We start from the raw sequence: 24,072 nt of genomic DNA on the forward strand, positions 1-24,072 counted from the left end.
TTAAATTATGATTTCAAACATGGATCTTGCTTTCTTTAAGTATGTCAAATTACTATTAGGTCGTATCCAGTCGTCTGGTGTAGTGGTATGTGTCGTCAGGCTTGATATGCTAAAGGTCTTGAGTTCGAATCTCAGCATATACACTGGATTGTTTCTACGTGAATTTTGATAGATAGTCTTTTCTGTATAATTAATTATAAGTTTTATAGTGGATTTGACATTCCCGCCAAAATGTCACAGAACAAAGGAAAGCATGCATAACAAAGAAATTCAAACTGGGGTGATCTGGTAGGGCTGATCCGGCTCAGATCACCCTTGTTAGAACAAAGGAGCTGGGATGTAATCATATATCATATTTTGTCTTAATTGACTTATCTAGGAGTCAATCTCAGGAATTGAATTAGAATAAAAACAAGAGTGTGTCCATAGTACACGGATGACCAATCACACTTACATTTTCTTTGGCAAAACTTTTAGGAATTTTGGTTCTCAATGCTCTTCAACTTCGTACTTTATTTGGCCTATTTAACTTTTTTTTATTCGAGCGTCACTGATGAGTCTTTTGTAGACGAAACGCGCGTCTGGCGTATATACAAAATTGAGTCCTGGTATCTATGATGAGTTTATTTTCTATGTCCAGTGGACTGTGAAATTAGAGAAAAAACTCTAATTTGGAATTGAAATTAGAAAGATCATATCATAAGCAACATGTATACTAAGTTTCAAGTCCCACATACACTGTGCAACCAGCTTTTGTTTCAAAAGGTTTAATAATATGCTTAATGATAAACACAGTGATATCAACTAATTATGCCAAATGCTCATGATTCATGTCAATAGGTCATGCAGTTCTGAAAACAATATACAGTATAGTTTTAGATCAGAAGAAAAACAGGTTGTGATATATTTTATTTACTCTTGTTGGAAATTAAAGATACACCATACACTCTACCATTTTTAAAGTCCAAAAAAAAATCAAACAGAAAAGATAATATTAACTTAATGTGACCGAATTGCATATACACATTCTGAAAGTGTGAGTGAAATAACAATCACAAGGGGAGCTAACTGGCCTTCAAATATAAATGTGCAAATCAATATATATATAGTTGTTTTACTCCTCATAGTATGCCAGTAAAATAAAAGTACATAAAATTTGTCATTACTCTCATATCTTCTTATATCTATCTGTCATAAACACAAAATAAGATTGTTTCGATAGAATTAAACACACTTAATTTGGAGCTACTGATTTGCATTAGCTTGTATATAGACGAAAAAGTTAGGCACCACCTATGATCTCAGATCTTCCTTGAAGATAGAATTAAACGTTGAAAAACATGAAGAACTAACCCCATGCTTTTTTGAAATGTTCCCAAGTATTACAACCCTCACTTGACCTGACCAGTCATGGTTCATATAGGTATTCTATAAAAAAAAAAATAACAGGTACAGAAAAAAAAATTATAGTTTACTTATGAATACTTTTTTAATGTAGTTTTAAAAGAAGTGACTCTAGGATTATCACTTCGTCATTATCAAACCATGATGGCAGCTACTAGTCAAGTACTACATAACAAGCCACAACATTTACTATAACTTATACAATCAGATTTACATATTGTGCACCTTTACACATGAATCTGTGGTTACCATAGAAACAGATTAAGAAGTTGAAAGTTGAAATTCTTATTATTTCATCAATGAAATAAAATAAAATCAAAAGTTTCACTCACTAGGGAAAGAAAACATTAATTGTTGAAGTCAAACATATGAGATCTTGAATAATTCAGATATACTTATTAGTGCTGAGGTGATGTTATTTAACATACTCTACGTGTATATATTAAAATATTTTACCTATAAGTTTAATTGGTAGAGTTTTTGATAAGAAGAGTTACACTTTATAAATTATTTTGTAATTTCTGTTGGTTACTTTTGACCCATTTATATTATTTACTTCAGTATAATTATGATAAAAGATGAAAATAATTGCTTTATTTAATACAGAAAATAGTTACACTAACACAACAGTTTTTAATATTTAGAAATGAAGCACACTGCTTTTACACATGATTTAGGATTACTACAACGTCTTATTCCTAGTCTTATGTTCAATATGGAAAATATAGGAACTAAATCAAACTATCAGTCACTTATAAATAAGTAAATATTTTATTAAGTTTTCTGTATCATTTTTCCACAATTTCAACTTACAAAATGATAACAGCAAAATCATGAAATTGACACATGATTTTTTTTATGTTCGTTTAATGTTTGTTGGCAAATAACACATACAACAATGAACTGAATTCAGAAAGGTAGCCAGCGACATCAAAACAACTTACGTAAATCTCATAGATAAAATGGTCATGGATAATTATTGCAATACGACATGTTTTCAGGTCATTTCATCCCTTTTCTCAAACTGGATGAAGAATTTTTTTAGCAGGATTATTTTGGTTAATTTTGCCTATGTGTTAAAATAAATAAAATATCAGATCTTGTAAATTTCATATATCCAATAGGAAAAATGGACAAGGTTATGAATCAGAAATCATGAAATCTACAATCTAAAGGAAAATAACCAACAATACAGAAGTTTGTCAAATATGAACTGATGTCATTTGGATACATTGACAGATAGAAATCAAGATCCTATAGTAATCCTAGACAACTAATTAAATGAAAACATGTAAAACATTTACTGTAAAGTGAGAACTTTGTAATGATAACTTTTTATCAATTTATAAAAAATATCAAAATATTTGTACTGTAAAAAATATAACACAAGAATCTTTCTATTTTATTGTCAAAGGTTTATTTTTATATTCTCTTCTGATTCATCTTTACACATTTCAAATGTCACATAACTTCTTAATCAAATTTTACAACAGAGAAAATCATATTTTTACAAATACCAGCTTCAACCTCGAAAAATATTTTAGATGCAATAGCTATATCTAGATCTAAAATGTTCTTGTTGCATTTGGAAAGAACCAGAATAAAGTGTTCCATTTCTTTAACAAAATCATTTTACATTTAAAGACGGTAGACTCATCATACAAATTGTGTTTGGTGTCTTGTGAAAATCATCTGCCTTTTTTATATCCTCAAAAGTTCCCAATTTACAGAATTGTGATGAACAAAACCAATAGCAGGTATATAAAGAAAGACAAAAAACCGATACCAGGTATATATAGAAATACAAATTATAAATATGATGCATATATGGTCAATTATTTAATTCTCAAGAAATTGCAGTGGTGATACAGAGGTTCACAATATTCTCTTTCATAAACATAAAATGTCGAGGATCAATTCAATATCAAAAATTCTATGAACATCTTGCAGGCTTAGTCATTCTTCAGAAAACTTGGCCTAAAGGGTACTACTCCAAGGTTCACTAGCATGATAGATCCTTCAAAAACCCTGCAGGCTTAAAATCTGTGGGGGAAACAGTACAACCGATCTAAAGATAATGCCACTGTAAATCTCTGACCAATGGGTTATTTCTCTCCCTGATGAGCATAATTTATTTTACTAACATGCAGTTGTAACTGAACCATTGTAAACTACTAAAGAAACATAACTCTAATGTAATTATTTGTCATTTAATGAAATGAATGCTGAGAATTATCATAGCAAGCTCACCTCAATAAGGTCAAAAGATTTGAAATTTGATGCAACTTGAGTCCAAGCAAATTGGATTTATGTTGAGACTAAACAAATTCAACCAGCGTTACAAGCAATAGCATAGATATGATCAATTGATCAATTTCCAGAAAAGCTAACATATATTCACTGTGTTTGTTGAAATCCATAATTTCCTTTCAATTGCTGGTAGCTTTATATTAATAAACAAAACTGTTTTTTAATACATCTTTATGGTGTATTCTTAACTTGGGTTTTATTGTTACACATTAACTACATGTAAATTTTACTTCAAATTAAAAAATTTAACTTTTTTTTTCAATATTTTAGACATTAATGGATATATAGCTTCTAATAATTTCTCCAGCCCGTTACACGGAAAGTAAATATGTCACAAAAAAGGTGTTATTAACTGCTGGTCTTTTCCTTAGGAAAAAAAACATAAATCAGAAATATTCCTGACAAAAAAGATAAAAACAAACAAAACAAAAAATCTTTTATACCAATACATTAAGTCAATCAAGTCACTAAGACATCTTCATATGTATATAAATGTAAAACATTGCCAATTAGAAAGACAAACGACAATAGGCTATGGTACAGTTAATGTGGATTATCCAATAGCAAAGTGATACATTACAAAATTAAAACGATACATTATAAATTTGGTGTCGTGAAGCCCTCTTCTGGATCAAACTTCATCTGGGGCACCTTCACTTTGAAAAATTCAAACTCCAAGAATGATTTATTTAAATGCCTGAAGAACTTTTTGACCTGAAATTGGCTTAATCCATACAGTTCTTTTCATTCTATCAAATGGTACATTAAACTAACAATTCAGGAGCATTTATTTTTTTTAAATATATTTTCAATCAAATTCAAATTAAATAATCTTGATGATAATTAACTAACACAATTGGTAAATATCACAGTGCTATGATAATCACACAATGACTGCAACAGTTTGACAATTAATTCCTAGATTTCATTATTTTCCAGCAAATAAATTTCACAATAAATTATTTCCTTTTCATTTTTAAGAGACCACTACTATCTTTTGCCAAAATTTATTATGGCATTCTTTGCAAAATTTGAATGTTTTTGCAATTGAACTGAACTGAATTATTTGCATTTGACCTTGTATCATGGGAGACCAATTAAGACCACTTATATGTATATAGTTGCTTACATGAAACTTTGTGTGTATACATACATTTTCATTTTCTATTGCAGGTTTTCAGAGAACACTCATTTATTTTGCCAAAATCTATTATTGCATTCTTTGCAAATGTTGCATGTAATTTTGCATTGAAATAAACTGAATTATTCCCCTTTGTATCATAGCTGGGTGAACTGAATTATTCCCCTTTGTATCATAGGAGTAATCAAACTTATGTTTATCATTAATCACAATATATTACATGTCCCACTGTACATCAATATTGTTCTGAAAATTCAAAAAGTCATTAGATATGTGTTGTGTAAGTCTTAAGCTTTTAAATCTCAGTCCCTTTATTTTGAAAATATTGCTTCAACTGAAAACTGTTTTCAATACTATAAGAAATGTTACTCCTAGAACATAAATTAAGTTGAAAGCACTAAAAAACCAAGGAATTAATTAATCACTGCCTTGTCAATATATTTTTATCACATTTAATCTGTTGGTCTTTTTTCGCTGTGCTTTTTTGTGTATTCATCTGCATTTTTAAAAAATTTCTTCTTATCCCTAGTAAATTCTTCAGCTAAGTCTGGTCTGAGTGGGTGGCCAGGTTCAGGCTCCTGAACTAAGGCTATTAGTGATTGTATTACTGAAAATAGAAAAGAAAATTATGTAATGAATGGCTATTTTTTATTTTGAACTTATTGAACCATAAAATTAAATTTTTACTCTTCACATTGAATATTCCGCGAAGCGGATTATGTAAAATGTGAAGAGTCAAAAATTAATTTTATGGGTCAATAAATTCAAAATAAATTATTGCCATTCATTATAGATAAATTTCTATCAAAAATAAGGCTCAAAGATCTTTTTATATTATTTATATTAACAATAACAACGTACACACATGTTGGCGTATGAATACACAACGTCAGAGTGGGTGTGTCGCCATAAAAATTGACAACATTGAAAATAAAACTAATACTTTTAACCAATCAGAAAACAGTAAATAAATCATATTTGTTGGAGATTAACCATCTCCCTGAAATATTTTTTTACAATTTAGCTTTTAGAGTTTCTACATGTAAATATACATAATTACATGTATTTACAAGATAATATCCAAACCCACAATGAAAATATAAAAGTAATCCATAATATATGTCTAGCAACAAAGATGACTTTTACCATTTACCATTTCTGTCTATTCATAACATTTAGCAAGATATTTACTGAAAACAATTCAGAAAACATTTCAAAATAGTCTTTTATTGATGATGATGTGATAAGCTGCCTTAATTCCAGCAGTAAATTCAATGCAAGGATATGAATATCTTAATGACACCGCTGATGAGTTCGATTTTTTACAAGCTAGTTCACAAAGTAACATTCCACAGGGAGACATGTCATCCTACCCAGACACATAATTCTGACTCAAACAGCTGGGACAACATCCCTAATGCGCCTCGAAATGAGGAACTCAAAAGTCACGTGTAAAGAAAAAATCTCTGTGTAGTGATATTGGACATGTTTCTATTTTTAACAAATGACTGAACTTAATTATTTGTGGTGATTAGGAAAGTAGAGGAACATAGAATAAATGTGTAAAAACTATGGAGCTATTGAATGTGTTCAAAGTATTAAATTTTCAAAGAACTTATTGTGTTAAAAAGGGGATATTTTACCACAAGGAGCCGCATCACAAAAGGATGTTCGGGGTTTGCTAATTTACGGAAAAAGTAATCTCACTTCGTACCCCGAAAATTTAACCACATATGTGAAAATGTCACAGCTTCGAAACGAGCTATCATACATATCGAAGTTTACGATATGGACTGAGCTACAGGAAAAAATGTTACCATTACCGCCTATGTAAAAACAATTAAAGATATTGAGCCAATTTACAAAAAGATTAATCAGAAGTTTTCAGAGTGATCTATGGATGATTTCACCTTGTACAACTGGAAAAAGTGTGAAAATGATGGTTAGTATTTTTTTATTTATACCTAGATATCCCAGATGATTTTAGATAACCATTATTGATAAATACCAGCAAATACTCAATGAAATTTTCGCTTTTAAAATGCATTACTGGCACGGGGCTGAACACTTTTTTTAGGCACAATTCTAACTTTGTTTACACCCCCGAGAGATCCGAAAGGAATTTGTTTATGAATTGAAAAAGGCATGAACTAACATAATAGTTTTAGATGTAAGTAAACATGACACAATACAGTCTTTGTTATGTAATTATCACTCCGGTTTTCAGGAATAACTGATAATCAAGGGAGATAACACACTTCATACGAGTAAAGTGATATACATCATCACATGTGCTTTTATCCAATAATTTGACCCATGGTCAGTAGATATCATATGCAGTTAATAAACAGTCAAACATGTACATGTATTAAAGAAATCATGAATTATTATTTGTAATGCACATTAGCAAATCACAAGATATTGTCTTTTCTCAGTGAAAAAGGGGGAGGATCAACAAAACTTTTGAAAACAATATTGCTGCACCTTTTCAACTATTAAGCTAGTTAGCTAGCACTCGTTGCTGCTAATATAAAAGATTTAAATGAAGGTTGATAAGCCACAAGGGAGAAGCATTTTTCTTTCTTTGCGATAAAACTTTCAAGAATTTGATTTTTGCTCTCTCAATAATACTTATGTATCTAAACCAAATAATAACACAGCCTGAGTAATTTTTTTGTCTTATTTCAGTTCCAGACATATCATTACTTTTTAACCTGAGATGGCAAACTAGAGGTTTTAAAAAGTCCTGAATAACTGGTAAGCATTTTGTTTTATTTGGCAAGCTCTAAATTGTTTATTTATGGTATTTATGCAATTCAAATTACAGTCGGTATGTTAAAAATATACTGATATGAAAACTGTTGCTATGGTCTTGGCATTAAATGAAAATGCTTGGTTACTGATCTTTTCGACTCCATATTTCAAGTTAAACCTTGCAGCAACTGTTCTTCATGTAACACTGCAAACTATAATTAGCATTATTTTGACATGTCGTTAGTTAATGACGCCATATTACGTGTGATGCCACAATGTTTCCTTTAAAACCTCATGCCGATATCTCACTGATAAAAGATTTTCACTGAAATACATGTAAAAAACATTTTTTCTCAAATAGAATTATGTGAAAGAACAAGTTTTGAAAATTTGCACTTCATTGCACTCTAATTATATGATTGAAATGACTTTTACAGTAGTTTATAGTGGTTTCTACAGTATAAAATACAAGGTTTCCACTGGCTAGAATAATTAAGTATTTTGGTGTTTTTTTTATGAAATCTTCATTTTTGCATAATTTCTCTGTCAAAATGCACTTTTAGGCACCAGAAAATTTTATTGAATGCTTTAACAGGGTCTGTGTGTTGTAATTTAAGGTTACATTCAGATGTTTTGTCCTTCTTTTGACTAGTGAAGGTATACTGGAAGAAATTAATTATGCATACATTTTGTATTCAAAATAAATAAATATAGCGATAAAAGTGTCATTGCCTTATAGTGCTGAAACAACTTTTATTTTTTTTCAGAAATGGACAAAAATACACAGATTTATTCAGAATGTCATACCGATGAAGATCACATAAAAATATTTGGAAAAATCAGAACAATGGATTGCAATATGGGACAACATCCCTAATGCGCCTCGAAATGAGGAACTCAAAAGTCACGTGTAAAGAAATAAAGGGCTGCGCTTTAGCGCATGATACGCCCGTTGCTCTTTTAACTTGTCTTTTATGCTTTAAATGAATTTATATGATCAACTAGAAATAGTGTGAGCCCTGTCAAATACCCCCCCCCCCCAAATAATAAATAATCAAAGCACGAAAGCGCTGTAAAGGCAGTTAATTACAGGTTGTGTGTATTTCTAGTCCAGTTATATCATTATCTTCCATAGAACAGAGGTGGTTTGTAGAATTTAAGATTTAGAGTTCTTTTGTACCTAGTTCACCTATATCTATAGTCTACTGTTTACAGTATATTTTCTGTGCCTCGCCATGAAATGCATTTTTAGCCATGGCCTTGTCAGTTTGCTTTAAATTTATGAGTTTGACTGTCCCTTTGGTGTCTTTCGTCCCTCTTCTTTAGACATATAAGAACTTTTCCTTTTCAATATAAATAGACTATTTTTAATTATTGATTGTATACACATATTCTATGACTCCCATAAAAAATAGTTCACAAAGATTGACTAGTCTCTGTACTGTGTGTATAGCAGGAACATCAAGTAACATAATGGTAAATGTACATAGTAACACATCAACTTTTTTGATGACCATACCTGCCAACTGTCAGTATTTGCAGAGTATTTCCCCCATCGAGCTCGAGGCTCCCAAATGGAAATTTTGTAAGAGCAATTTTGTCGACTATTTTAAAGACAAGAGGCTGTCACAACGACAGCAAACCGGATTTATTAACATTTATTTGTGTCCTGGCAATATCACAAGAACCATTACTGATGAATGGTGAAAGTGAAAATCGTCAATATCAAATTTGACCTCCATTTTGAAAAGCTTAGATTGAATGGTTCATGAGTAAATGCAACAACGTGAATGGAAACACCATTTTACGATCTTTCAAGAACCATAACTCCTGAACGGTAAAAGTCATAATTGTCATTATTGAACTTGACCTCTATTTTATCATCAGTAACAACATATTAAAATTTCAAAAGCTTTGGTTGAATGGTTCATGAGAAAATGCACGGACACGACGGGAAACACCATTTTTCAATCTTTCAAGAACCATAACTCCTGAACGGTAAAAGTCAAAATCGTCATTATTGAACTTGACCTCCATTTTGTCATCAGTAACAGAATATTAAAATTTCGGAAGCTTTGGTAGAACAGTTCATGCATAAATGCACGGACACGACTGGAAACTCCATTTTTCAATCTTTCAAGAACCCTAACTCCTGAACGGTAAAAGTCAAAATCGTCATTATTGAACTTGACCTCCATTCTGTCATCAGTAACAACATATTAAAATTTGGGAAGCTTTGGTAGAACAGTTCATGCGTAAATGCACAGACACGACTGGAAACTCCATTTTTCAATCTTTCAAGAATCATAACTCCTGAAAGGTACAAGTCAAAATCGCCATTATTGAACTTGACCTTCGTATAGTTGTCAGTAATAACATATTAAAATCTTAAAAGCTTTGGTTGAACGGTTCATGAGTTAATGCACGGACAACATTTGATTGCCGCCCGCCCGCCCGCCCGCCCGCCAGTCGTACATCCCCAAATCAATAACCGACATTTTTGTCACAAAAATCCGGTTAAAAACAATTAATTCAACAATGGCAATGAGCTTGTTTATGCACGAAGAAGCCAAAAACCACATTAGAATATATTTGAAGGGAATCCATGACAAATCGCCCCATTTGCAAATAGCCCCACTTTTTCACTAACTCGCCCCACTTTAAAAAACAAACTGCCCCAACCTGGATAACCAAATCGCCCCACTTTTGAAATGTGTTATATCCCTTAATATTACTCCTGCCAACTTGCCCCACCTACATTTTGTAATAGAAAACGATAATATCTAGATAAATATATTATTAACCAGGAAGAATTTACTAATGCCAACTCGCCCCACTCATGTAAAAAGATGTTATCCCGTTGTATATAAGTTAAATTCCGTTAATATTACTCCTGCTAACTGGTCCCACCTAATGGAAATCGGTGAAATCTAGATAAATATATTATTAACCAGGATGAATTTAGTAATGCCAACTCTCCCCACTTATGGAAAAAGATGTTATCCCGTTGAATATAAGTTAAATTCCTTATATTGCATTATGATACAATTAACAGGTTTCTTTTCAATTGTTATGCAAATAACTAAGCTTCAAAACTTAGTTATTCTTCAACAATACATTTTTTTTAGAATTATAATTTCAGTATATCAATAATAGTAATTAAATAAATTTTCAGTTTGTTTGTATTCTGTGTAGATTAGTTTTCATTAAAGTGGTGCGAGTTTTTATTTTTAATTATATATATATATATTAATCTAAATATTACCGTTTTTTTATAAGTAGGGCGGGTTGGCAGGAGTAATATTTAACATGATTTAACCAATTTCACATGTGGGGCGGTTTTTTTAAAAGTGGGCGATTAGCCAGTGGGGCGACTTGTCCTGCTTCCATTTGAAGGCCCCCTTGAAGGTTTTGTATGACTATATGAACCATCTTTCACGTAAAACCCCCATGTGCATTTTGAAAAGTTGGCAGATATGTTTCTAACTCCAGGCAAAATCTACCGGTATGAATGAAAAAGAAGTTTTCAATTAAGGCTCTGTGGCCATAACAGCTGTCTCATTAGCATTTTAACCACTTCCCATATTTGCAATTCAAACAATAGAAGAAAATTATTCAACGCAAAAACAAAACTTACTTGTAAATATGAAATTCTCTTTACGGTATGAGTTTTTCTCATTGTTTGAGATTGTACAGTAGTACCTGTAACTGCTTATACCTATTTCTTATTCACTTTTGCTTGATAAACTCACTAAATATCATGTATATACATTGTACCACATCTCCTTATTTTTATATGCATTCCAATAACATGAACAATTGTAATTCAATTCTATATACCAAAGCAAAATGAACTGCACCACTTTCATTCACTAGTATGCATCTTTTGGCAAAATACAAGTTCTTAAATGACACAAGATATATTTATTGATAAAAAAATAAAATTTAACATACAACTCTTTAACAGGTATAAAAAAAAAGCACAGCTGTGTCATAACTTGTGAAATCTGTGCTGAAAACATAGACATTGATGGTATTTGAGTAATTCCATATGTGAAGCTCAACATTAGCTCGTCAGTTGGTGGTGGACAGTTATAGTTCCTTTCTGCAGGCTAGGATGAATGACTTTTCAGGAAAACCAATTTCACAAATCAAAACTTTCCTCTAGATTTCTCCTACAATATTCATCCAGTTTAGTTCTTTTGGTTTAATTGGACACCGTCCTGATTTTTAATTTTGCAAACCATTCAGTCTCTTGCTTGCAAATGGTGCATGAAAATAGGATGGGTATGGCAGTAGACAAGTCTCTTTAAAGTGGGTTTGTGCCCTGAAAAAGTTTTATAACTTAAGTTTTTTTGAAACTTGTGCAACACACATACCTAAATAACTATAACATAGAAGAGAGCATCATTCGTGTCAATGTTTTGTTCCTGTTTACATTGTCATTGATATTTTTTCAGAAAGCCTGAGGCATAGCTCAAGAATTCCTGTTATTACATCCTAAATTAACATAATTACTGCTAGAATAATTATCAGTATGATATACGTACACTATCATTGTACAGCCCAAGTCTTCAGTATATATAATTGTTGCATTCATTCACTCCTGTGTTCAGTCGTTCAAAAATATTTAAACATCAACAAATGAACTTTAATAAGGACAAGAAAACACTAGAAAAGATACGTACATACAACCCGTGTTTAAGTGTATTTGAAAGAGAAATATATCTGGTTAAACGATGTATAAAGGAGGAAAAAATTGTAGATATTGCATTACGATGCTTTCTACCTAATAGCACGTGGATATGTTTACATATTTAGACTTGACCCAGTATGACCCGTACCTTGTAGGTCACCGCCGTCGTTTAAACACTAGACTACAGTCGTGTATTAGGCAATAAAATGCTTAAGCCTGTACTATTTGTGTGAAGTAAATGTGTTTTTTCTGTACATTTAAATTGTTTTACCTGATAGCAAGGACGTATATCTATCCGTTTCCTTCTCAATTCACTTTGTCAATTTCTTCGAGATTCTTCAAAACATACGTATTACTGCGCCCGGAAGTGAAAAAAATATTAGAAATCCTCGTAAAATAATGCTATTTTCAATTTTGTGGAATCCATTTTGTTATATTTATTATATAAAGATAAAAAAAGTTACGATTAATTATGAATTTGCATATCATTATACGGAACGTTTATGGACTATTTTTCCATAGCTGTAAGTCGGTCATTTTGGCGGGAAATCATGTACACATACACACGTAGATTGGCTGGTACCTGATCGTAATGTTACACATCAGATATATCAAATAGCTAATACCCGGAACGTAGTACCGGGAACCAGGATAATACGTAGACAACATACATAACTAATACCGAAATTGAAAACGCTTTACGGTTTCTCGTTTATAAACCGAATTCCGCTTTGAATTATAGAAGATGCAATATTAATCATGTTCAGTCGACTTTTCATTGTTATATCAACGTCTGAACTAATTAAAAAATCTTAAGATGTCAGATAACACTCGAAATTGACCCGACCTCTTTCCACACGGAATACAAACAAGAGGCTCTCAAGAGCCTGAATCGCTCACCTGAATTTTTTTGGTTTAATCTCATATCAATGATTATTTTGGCTTTTCAATTTATTTAAATGTTCTTTGAATCGTCCTATTTTCTTCAAAAGCAAAAAAAAAATCATTTTCTCCTATGTTCTATTTTAGCCATAGGAGCTATGTTTCTTGACATACAAGGAAATGAAATATAAAATTTATACTAGATACTCTGAAACTCTAAAACTCATTTAGCCTAAGTTTGGCTGAAATTGATACAGCAGTTTCAAAGGAGAAGATTTTTTAAAGTAAGTCAACATGATGAACAAATTGTGAAAAAAGTCTTTAAAGGGCAATAACTCCTTAAGAGGTCAATTGACAATTTTGGTCAAATTGACTTATTTGTAGATCTTACTTTGCTTAACATTTTTGCTTTAACAGTTTATCTGTATCTATAATAATATTCAAGATAATGACCAAAAACTGCAAAATTTCCTTAAAATTACCAATTAAGTGGCAGCAACCCAACAATGGTTTGTTTGATTCATCTGAAAATTTCAGGGCTGATAGATCTTGACCTAATGAACATTTTTATCCCATGTCAGATTTGCTCTAAATGCTTTCGTTTTTGAGATATAAGCCAAAAACTGCATTTGACCCCTATGGTTTATTTTAAGTAACGGCGGCCATGTTTTTTGACGGATCAAAAATCGAAGCACACACTTTGTGCAGGATAATCTAAGGAACAATCATGCTAAGTTTCATCCAAATCCATTCAGCAGTTTCAGAGGAGAAGATTTTTTAAAGTTAGCAAATATGATGAACAAATTGTGAAAAATTGTCATTAAAGGACAATAACCCCTTAAGGGGTCAATTGACAATTTTGGTCATATTAACTTATTTGTAGATCTTACTTTGCTGATCATTTTTGCTGTTTACAGTTTATCTTTATCTATAATAATATTCAAGATAATGACCAAAAACTGCAAAATTTCCTTAAAATTACCAATTAAGTGGCAGCAACCCAACAATGGTTTGTTTGATTCGTCTGAAAATTTCAGGGCTGATAGATCTTGACCTAATGAACATTTTTACCCCATGTCAGATTTGCTCTAAATGCTTTCGTTTTTGAGATATAAGCCAAAAACTGCATTTGACCCCTATGTTCTATTTTAAGTAATGGCGGCCATGTTTTTTGACGGATCAAAAATCGAAGCACACACTTTGTGCAGGATACTCTAAGGAACAATCATGCTAAGTTTCATTCAAATCCATTCAGTAGTTTCAGAGGAGAAGATGTTTGAAAAATTGTTAACGACGACGACGACGTCGACGACGACGACGTCGACGACGACGACGGACGCCAAGTGATGAGAAAAGCTCACATGGCCTTTTAGGCCAGGTGAGCTAATAATGATAGTTTGTAGTCAGGTTGACTGCTTATAATGCAAAATACACATTAATAACAAGTTCTATAAAACGAACAATACACACTGATCGTTTCTTTAGTCCCCAATGTAAATGAAAGAAACAAAAACCATATCATACCATAAAAAGAAGAGGAGAAATTCGAACATTTCCGGATCTATTTCTGGCCAAAAGACCCCCTGCATAGATTGCGTATGAAAAGATGAACCTCATGACTTGAAAGTCAGGCCTTAAAGCACTGCCTTTAAAAATGCACAAAAAAATTGGCACTATTAAGGCTACCTCAAATTTAACTAAGTTTGTTGTCTTTAATTTTTCATCCATACATAAAATTTTGTGAAAGTGTTAGTTATTGTCCCAAAAATCCCCCCTTTTTTAAGCATAAAAATTCATAACACGGAAATGTAAAATCTGAAATTTATAAAAATTGAAAGGGAGCTTACATCAATAGATATAAACAATTCACCAAAGTTTCATGGACATTGGTGAAAGCCTTTTTGAGTTATTGTCCGAAGTGTTAAAAATCACCCTTTTTTTATGAATAAAGCCCCATAAATCCAAAACTTAAAATCTGAAATTTAAAAAAATTGAAAGGGAGCTTACATCAATAGATATAAACAATTCACCAAAGTTTCATGGACATTGGTGAAAGCCTTTTTGAGTTATTGTCCGAAGTGTTAAAAATCACCCTTTTTTTTATGAATAAAGCCCCATAAATCCAAAACTTAAAATCTGAAATTTATAAAAATTGAAAGGGAGCTTACATCAATAGATATAAACAATTCACCAAAGTTTCATGGACATTGGTGAAAGCCTTTTTGAGTTATTGTCCGAAGTGTTAAAAATCACCCTTTTTTTATGAATAAAGCCCCATAAATCCAAAACTTAAAATCTGAAATTAAAAAAAAACGAAAGGGAGCTTACATCAATAGATATAAACAATTCACCAAAGTTTCATGGACATTGGTTAAAGCCTTTTTGAGTTATTGTCCGAAGTGTTGAAAATCCCCCCTTTTTTATGAATAAAGCCCCATAAATCCAAAACTTAAAAAATCTGAAATTAAAAAAAAACGAAAGGGAGCTTACATCAATAGATATAAACAAATCACCAAAGTTTCATGGACATTGGTGAAAGCCTTTTTGAGTTATTGTCCGAAGTGTTGAAAATCCCCCCTTTTTTATGAATAAAGCCCCATAAATCCAAAACTTAAAATCTGAAATTAAAAAAAAACGAAAGGGAGCTTACGTCAATAGATATAAACAATTCACTTAAGTTTCATGGAAATTGGTGTAGGTGTTTTTGAGTTATTGTCCGAAGTGTGGACGACGGACGGACGGACGGACAGACGGACGGACAACGGTATACCATAATACGTCCCGTCCCGGGCGTATAAAAATCTCTGTGTAGTGATATTGGACATGTTTCTATTTTTAACAAATGACTGAACTTAATTATTTGTGGTGATTAGGAAAGTAGAGGAACATAGAATAAATGTGTAAAAACTATGGAGCTATTGAATGTGTTCAAAGTATTAAATTTTCAAAGAACTTATTGTGTTAAAAAGGGTATATTTTACCACAAGGAGCCGCATCACAAAAGGATGTTCGGGGTTTGCTAATTTACGGAAAAAGTAATCTCACTTCGTACCCCGAAAATTTAACCACATATGTGAAAATGTCACAGCTTCGAAACGAGCTATCATACATATCCAAGTTTACGATATGGACTGGCTACAGGAAAAAATGTTACCATTACCGCCTATGTAAAAACAATTAAAGATATTGAGCCAGCTCACTCTTTGCATCTTAAATACCTCATGCAGCCAATATAAATTTTAAAGTCTTATAATAGATTGACCTACTCTGGGTTTAACCCAAGGGTTAAGTATGTTTGCTCCTCTGGTTTTTATATTTTTGCCAATTATTCAGAATCCACTTGCAAAATTATAATGGCTTATATGAGAGGAGGTAGGAGGGGTCCTGATCCTGAAATCCAAGAATAAAAACACGACAACCGGAGGTCCCGAAATTCGAAAAAAGAATTCCCGGATCACAAAAGGATCAATCACGAAATCCTGAGATTAAAAACACCCGATTTTGGAGTCTGAATAAAGGTCCTATTCCCCCCTGTTTTATGGACCCTCCATTCTTTTCTGCTTTTTTAAATCCTTTATTTACATACTATCAATTTAGAACAAGCTTTTTATTTTTTGAGAGTGCGAACATTCTTCATTCACAGATTGATTGCATAATTCCTATCTATGCACCCTTACCTTGATCTGTTTTTGTAGCTGGTTTCCAGTGCTCTGGGCTAATGATAGGTAGACACACCTGACCCTTCTCATCAATATTAGGGTGGTATATTTTTGTTTTGAACGTTACTTTTGGTGGTTTGAATGGATACTCTGCAGGAAAGTTAATCTCTACTTTAAACGCCCCTTTATTGAACGGAACCTGATCCTGAAATATTACAAAACAAAACATTGTAAATATACAATCAAACAAAATAGCCATTGTATCTAAAATAAATTTGAGTATCTTCTGATAGTTATTTTGTTCATTATTGTGACCTAATGAATCTTATCTACATGTACATTTGTAATTTCCAAACATCAGATTTATTATACGTGTAGGTAGGGGGACTGACAATGATGATAACAATAAAACACATGTCCATTATTCCTGATGAATTTCTTCTAGAACTACATGTATTTCAGACAACAACAAAAAAAGTTGGAAAGTAATTTAAATCTAAGGAAAACAATCCAATAGTTAACAGTGCTTTCCCCACGGCCTTTAAATTTTAGCATTTATGGTAATAAAATGCTAAAAAATCATAAAAATGATTCCCTTTTAGTAATGATAGTGTAATAGGTGTGATGCTATAATTTCTAGAAACAAGCTACATTTTACATACAGATGGTACAAATGTATTTCATAATTTGCTGTATATCAGGATGCTAAATGAAACTTGTAGGGAGAAGACTGGTTAATCTGATTTCTTATGGTTTAACTGATATATGATCTGGTAGCCAAGTGGCCCTGGGAATATGAGCATGAGTAATAATATTGTTTTACTTAGTACTGCAGCATTTCATTTCATCTTGTCATGCAAGAATTTCATTAGATACTTTTCAAATTTTGCTGTAAAATACTGGAAACAATAGGTTTTATGGTTTGAAAATATAGAAAGGTTGGTGGTCTGAGACCACTGGTCTTGAGTTTCTTTTAAGTTGAATCTCTACTTTAGCTAAGGTGTATAATCTAGTGTAAATACATGAAAATGTAAACAAAATTACATCTACACTATCTAATATTTAATACTGCAGACATCATGGGAATTTTCATAATTTTTTGTCAGGACAAGTGTTTGAATTAATATTGCATTGAAGCTTGATTTTATGTTTGTAAACAATTGGCACAATGTGTATGTGAAGTAAAATGTTTGCCAATGTGTATGTGAAGTAAAATGTTAAGTCATGTTAATATTGCTGACACTTACTGGAACTATTAATCCTTCCCATTTCAGTATATTCGATTCATCTACAATAATATTTCTAAACGTTTTTAAATCAGCCTTTCTTAAATCTCCCAATTCCTGCAAAAGAAAAAGTCAAAAGTTCAATCTTATTCTTAATACAATTTTTTTAACATGCATTCTATGTGTAAATTTGTTATTACTAACTTCCAAACACCATGAACATATGATTACTTTATATACTAGAACTAGAGGCTCTAAAGAGCCTGTGTCGCTCACCTTGGTCTATGTGCATATTAAACAAAGGACACAGATGGATTCATGACAAAATTGTGTTTTGCTGATAGTGATGTGTTTGTAGATCTTACTTTACTGAACATTCTTGGTACTTAGAATTTTCTCTATCTTTAATAAACTTGGACCTTTAGATACAGTGAAAAATATTTTGTAAAAATTTACAAAAATTTACCAAATTAGTGAAAATTGTTAAAAATTGAATAAAATGGGCAAAAACTCCTTAAGGGGTCTACTGACGATTTTGGTCATGTTGACTTATTTCTAGATCTTACTTAGCTAAACATTATTGCTGTTTACAAGTTATCTCTATCTATAACAATATTCAAGATAACCAAAAACAGCAAAATTTCCTTAAAATTACTAATTCAACCTAACAACAGGTTATCCGATTTATCTGAAAATTTCAGGGCAGATAGATCTTGACCTGTTACACAATTTTACCCCTTGTCAGATTTGCTCTAAATGCTTTGGTTTTTGAGTTATAAGCCCAAAACTGCATTTTACCCCTATGTTCTATTTTTAGCCATGGCGTTTATCTTGGATGGTTGGCCGGGTCACCCGACACATTTTTTAAACAAGATACCCCAATGATGATTTTGGCCAAGTTTGGTGTAATTTGGCCAAGTAGTTTCAGAGGAGAAGATGTAAAAGATTACTAAGATTTACGAAAAATGGTTAAAAATTGACTATTAAGGGCAATAACTCCTAAAGGGGTCAACTGACCATTTCGGTCATGTTGACTTATTTGTAAATCTTTTTTTGCTGAACATTATTGCTGTTTACAGTTTATCTCTATCTATAATAATATTCAAGATAATAACCAAAAACAGCAAAATTTCATTAAAATTACTTATTCTGGGGCAGCAACCCAAAACCGGGTTGTCCAATTCATTTGAAAATTTCAGGGCAGGTAGATCTTGACCTGATAAACAAATTTACCTCATGTCAGATTTACTCTAAATGCTTTGGTTTTTGAGTTATAAGCCAAAAACTGCATTTTACCCAAGGTTCTATTTTTAGCCATGGCGGCCATCTTGATTGGATGGCTGGGTCACTGGACACATTTTTCAAACTACATACCCCAAAGATGGTTGTGGCCAAGTTTGGATTGATTTGGCCAAGTAGTTTCAGAGGAGAAGATTTTTGTAAAAGATTACTAAGATTTACGAAAAATGGTTAAAAATTGACTATAAAGGGAAATAACTCCTAAAGGGGTCAACTGACCATTTCGGTCATGTTGACTTATTTGTAAATATTACTTTGCTGAACATTATTGCTGTTTACAGTTTATCTCTATCTATAATAATATTCAAGATAATAACCAAAAACAGCAAAATTTCCTTAAAATTACTAATTCAGGGGCAGCAACCCAACAACAGGTTATCCGATTTATCTGAAAATTTCAGGGCAGATAGATCTTGACCTGTTACACAAGTTTACCCCGTCAGATTTGCTCTAAATGCTTTGGTTTTTGAGTTATAAGCCAAAAACTGCATTTTACCCCTATGTTCTATTTTTAGCCATGGTGGCCATCTTGGATGGTTGGCCGGGTCACCGGACACATTTTTTAAACTAGATACCCCAATGATGATTTTGGCCAAGTTTGGTGTAATTTGGCCCAGTAGTTTCAGAGGAGAAGATTTTTGTAAAAGTTAACGACGCCGGACGACAGACGACGGACGCCAAGTGATGGGAAAAGCTCACTTGGCCCTTTGGGCCAGGTGAGCTAAAAAAATGTGTACATTAGGGTTCTGCGTAACCCAGTGTCTTGCCTCCTTTTGCTGTTAGTCCCAGGCTCAACAAAAATGGGGAATTTTTTATTTTTTCTTTCTAGATACTACAATGTATCTTTTGATTGTAAGAAGCTTTTGTCCAAGTTTGGTAATAATCCAGGATGGCTGCTTATGAAGCTAATATTTAATGTTTTAAAAACTTTAACTGCAGACTCAATGACTGTAAATGCAACTTTTCCCAATAAACTATACATCTACATGTATCAGGTATTATATGGTCAAAACATGTCCAAATATGTTTTAATATTCCTTGACTTATCATGCTTATTATCTTCAGAATTATTAACTTGCATGAAACAAGTGGACCCCTGTTTTAGAAAAGTTGTTCCAAACATTAAATGTGTGTGAATGTGTAGGTTGCGGAAGAACAAGTAGGATGATAATGGGCGCAAACATATTTTTGGGCAAACAGACCCAGATTCATTAAAGTGGGGCTGTACCCCATTTGTCCACTGTATCCCAAACTCTTAATTTCTGACTGACAAAATGCCTTCAAATTTAGATATCTCTGAAGCCACAAAGGAAGCGTGATCGTTGAATCGCATCAAAAGTTCATAAGTCAGTCACAAATTCTCGGTTCAAGGGTCACAGATTCTTCTATATTGATAAGGTCTGTAATATCTGCGATTATTCCGGGAACGTCACGCACAAACCTTCGGGACAATTACTTGTTACGTAACGTCGCTACAGCGATACCAATTGTATATTTGTCAGCCATTATTAAATTACTATCTGAACCATCAAGTCTTGCTCAGATCTTTCAATGGCGACGAGGATTAAAAACGAAGAAAAAAGCAGTGTTTAGCAGCGTAAATAAAGAGAAAATTTACCGGAACACAGAATTGAAAGAAGATAGTGCTAAAACAAGGAATTAAAAGAAGATACTGATAAAATAGATATTATGGACCGAGGAGAGCCCCAGCAGATAACGGTACATGTAATTACGGAAACTAGAAATTTACGAGCACAACCGTTTATACAGTCGGATGATCAGATATCTACAGGAAAACATTGGGAAGAATGGATGGAGAGGGAATTTAGATATTTCAGGATAACAGAACCTGCAGATAAAAAGGATGCATTAATCATTTATGGAGGAAAAGATATATCAAGATTGGAAAGAAGCCTAAGAGATGAAGAAGGAGAAGATGAGTATAAAGTCTTAAAGAACAAATTGAATAAATATTACTTGCCAAAGAAGAACAAACATCATGCCAGGTATTTATTTTTAAAAATGAAGCCATTTAGAGATGAATACACAGTTACATATGTAATGAGACTGAGAGAAAAGGCACATGAGTGTGAGTTTGAAGCTACATGCGACGAAAGAATATTGGAACATTGCATTCAAACTATAACCAATCAGGATTTGATAAAGAGGGCTATAAGCAAAGGATGGAATTTAGATAAATTTGTAGAAGAAGCAGGACAGATGGAAGACACATGTTTACAGATGAAGGATATGAAAGGAGATCACAGAGACATAGGTACAAGTTCCATAAATAAAATACAAAGCAACAGGTCAAGCTATAATAGGTCACAGGATTATATAACCAAGTCTAATTGTGGTTATTGTGGATTTGAACATTGTGAGGGAAACAAATGTCCTGCATATGGTAAACAATGTAGAAACTGTGAGAAATATAATCATTTTGCATCAGTATGCAGAGCGGAAAAGAAAAAACAACAGTACAGAGCTGGCAATTTTAGACGAGAAGGAAGAAGTGTAAAGAAAACAACGGAGGACACGATTGATACAGATTCGAATACAGATATATCAGATTATGATGAAGATGAAGATTATTTTGGAGGAACGACCAAACATTTAATGAAAATACGAAAGGTAAAGACCATACAAGGCAGTAGAGACGTGGACAAAACAGTGACAATAAGAATAGACGACGTAGATGTGAAGGTGGAACCTGATAGTGGAGCTGATGTAAATGTAATGGATGAAAATCAATTTGTAAAATTTCAGAGCAAAACATACGGCAATCCAGTATTAGAAAAGAGTAAAATCAAGTTGAGCACACTGCAAAATTCATTACCAATCAAGGGAGAATTTAAAACTATCATAAGAAACAAAACATGTGGCACAGAGACAAAATTCATTGTGGTAAAAGGAAAAATCAATTCTCCACCCTTACTAAGCAAATCCACTCTGATTGAGCTAGGGATGATACAGATTAGAACTGATGGTTCTTTTGTAAAGAAAAAACAGTTGAGAATACCAGACAGTGGACCAATTTTCAACTCTGAGAAACATTTCCAAATCACACCAGGATGCCAAATAGCCAATAAAGAAGTTAACCTATTAAGAAAACCCATCAACAAAACACAGCAAATAACAGAGTTAAAAAGGAAAAATACAAAAACATCTAAGGAGCAGGAGATTCGTAGAAGATATCAATCAAACTTATTTCAGGAGATAAATAAAAGAGACAGACAACCCAAGGAGAAAATCAAAGGGTATGTTGAAAATAGAAACAAGATGAAGAAAATGGGCCCCCCGCAAGACATGCGCGGGAGGGGCAGTGGACATACAAAATTATGGGCCCCCCGCAAGACAGGCGCGGGAGGGGGCGGATAAAGAGAACTTTGGAAAACAGAGACAAACGTTAGGAAACCAGGACTGAAATATAAAGCGGAAGAACCAGGAGACCGATACAATTTAGTGAACATTAAAGAGACTATTATAATTTATACAAATTGAGAAAGTGAACATCTATATTTTATTTATTACAAAAAACATAAGTGAACAATACAGAGACTGTGATAATTTAATTTATTTTATTTTACTTTATTTTACACATTTTAATTTACATTTATAAAGCATGTAAAGTCATTTTCTATTTCAAAGTTAAGGAGGAATGTAATATCTGCGATTATTCCGGGAACGTCACGCACAAACCTTCGGGACAATTACTTGTTACGTAACGTCGCTACAGCGATACCAATTGTATATTTGTCAGCCATTATTAAATTACTATCTGAACCATCAAGTCTTGCTCAGATCTTTCAAGGTCTATTACACAACAATGTGCAATATATCTTTAACAAAAACTTTCTTCAAAATAAGCTGGTCTATAAAATGTCTTGTCTATATTATGTTTAATCTCTAGAACATTAAAGTTTGCTTCTTTTCTGTACGTTTTACATGAAGTTAATACATAATTTCATTAAAAAAAAAGGAAAACCAGGAACAATATTTTCTGGAATATTCTTATTCCCATTTGAGTAAACAATAAAAACACAGCAATATACTGTATTGGATTAATACTGTATATAAAAAAATATTTTTCAGATACGATGTTTCTATTGAATGTACAAAAAACATATATCGATTGTCGTTTCTGGAATTTATTTTTGTTGTTGCTGGGTTAGTCAGACACAAGTTCGTAAATTCGTTTTTATGAATAAATGTAAGTAAAACATGGCAGGGTTTCAACGAAATGGAATGACCCATGTTTCTTTGTTTTATTATATCTATTTATTGACTAATATACTTTTATATAGGAATTACTACAGCGTTTTTTGGATTGTTTACCTTCTGAAGCCGCCTGGTCGCTGCCATATTGAATTGATCACGTGACTTGCATAATCGTCATGAGGAGGTAATATTTCGCGCCATATTTTTTCCTCAACTGAAGTTATAACTTAAAAATGTTTTAAAATTAAAAGAATTGAGGAATACATCAGATTTATTTACACTTACTGGAAAAGCAAAATTTTGCAAAAGTGTTATTAAAATCTTTTAATACATGTGCTTAATTATGTTACTACTGTCTATAATTTGTACTTCCTGTCAAATATCTGTATTAATTATACTATTATTGCACCTTTGTTTATAACCATGTTGATCTAATGTAAATATGTTCACACTTTTATTGTTTGACAAAAAAAAATGTTGTAC

The 24,072-nt window shown here is 32.3% G+C and overlaps 1 protein-coding gene across 1 annotated transcript; it reads right to left on the reverse strand.

Moving 5' to 3' along the window:
• Window positions 1-892: 892 nt before the first annotated feature.
• LOC143076621 (ubiquitin-conjugating enzyme E2 L3-like) lies at window positions 893-23,789 on the reverse strand. Its single transcript, XM_076252442.1, has 4 exons — window positions 23,707-23,789; window positions 18,094-18,189; window positions 16,865-17,051; window positions 893-5,462 (listed from the first exon to the last, which is right to left on the reverse strand). The coding sequence occupies exons 1-4, from the start codon at window positions 23,731-23,733 to the stop codon at window positions 5,308-5,310; spliced, it is 465 nt and encodes a 154-aa protein (XP_076108557.1). The 5' UTR covers window positions 23,734-23,789; the 3' UTR covers window positions 893-5,307.
• Between the last annotated feature and the right edge of the window lie 283 nt (window positions 23,790-24,072).

This window comes from Mytilus galloprovincialis, chromosome 5 (assembly GCF_965363235.1).
Source record: "Mytilus galloprovincialis chromosome 5, xbMytGall1.hap1.1, whole genome shotgun sequence".
Classification (NCBI taxonomy): domain Eukaryota; kingdom Metazoa; phylum Mollusca; class Bivalvia; order Mytilida; family Mytilidae; genus Mytilus; species Mytilus galloprovincialis.

Excerpts from the sequence above, each read along its gene's own strand:
- LOC143076621 (XM_076252442.1), bottom strand. The coding sequence starts at position 23,733 with ATGGCAGCGACCAGGCGGCTTCAGAAG. Across the intron at positions 18,190-23,706 it reads CGACCAGGCGGCTTCAGAAG|GAATTGGGAGATTTAAGAAA; the intron begins GTAAACAATCCA and ends TTTCTTTTGCAG. Across the intron at positions 5,463-16,864 it reads AGCTACAAAAACAGATCAAG|TAATACAATCACTAATAGCC; the intron begins GTAAGGGTGCAT and ends TTCTATTTTCAG.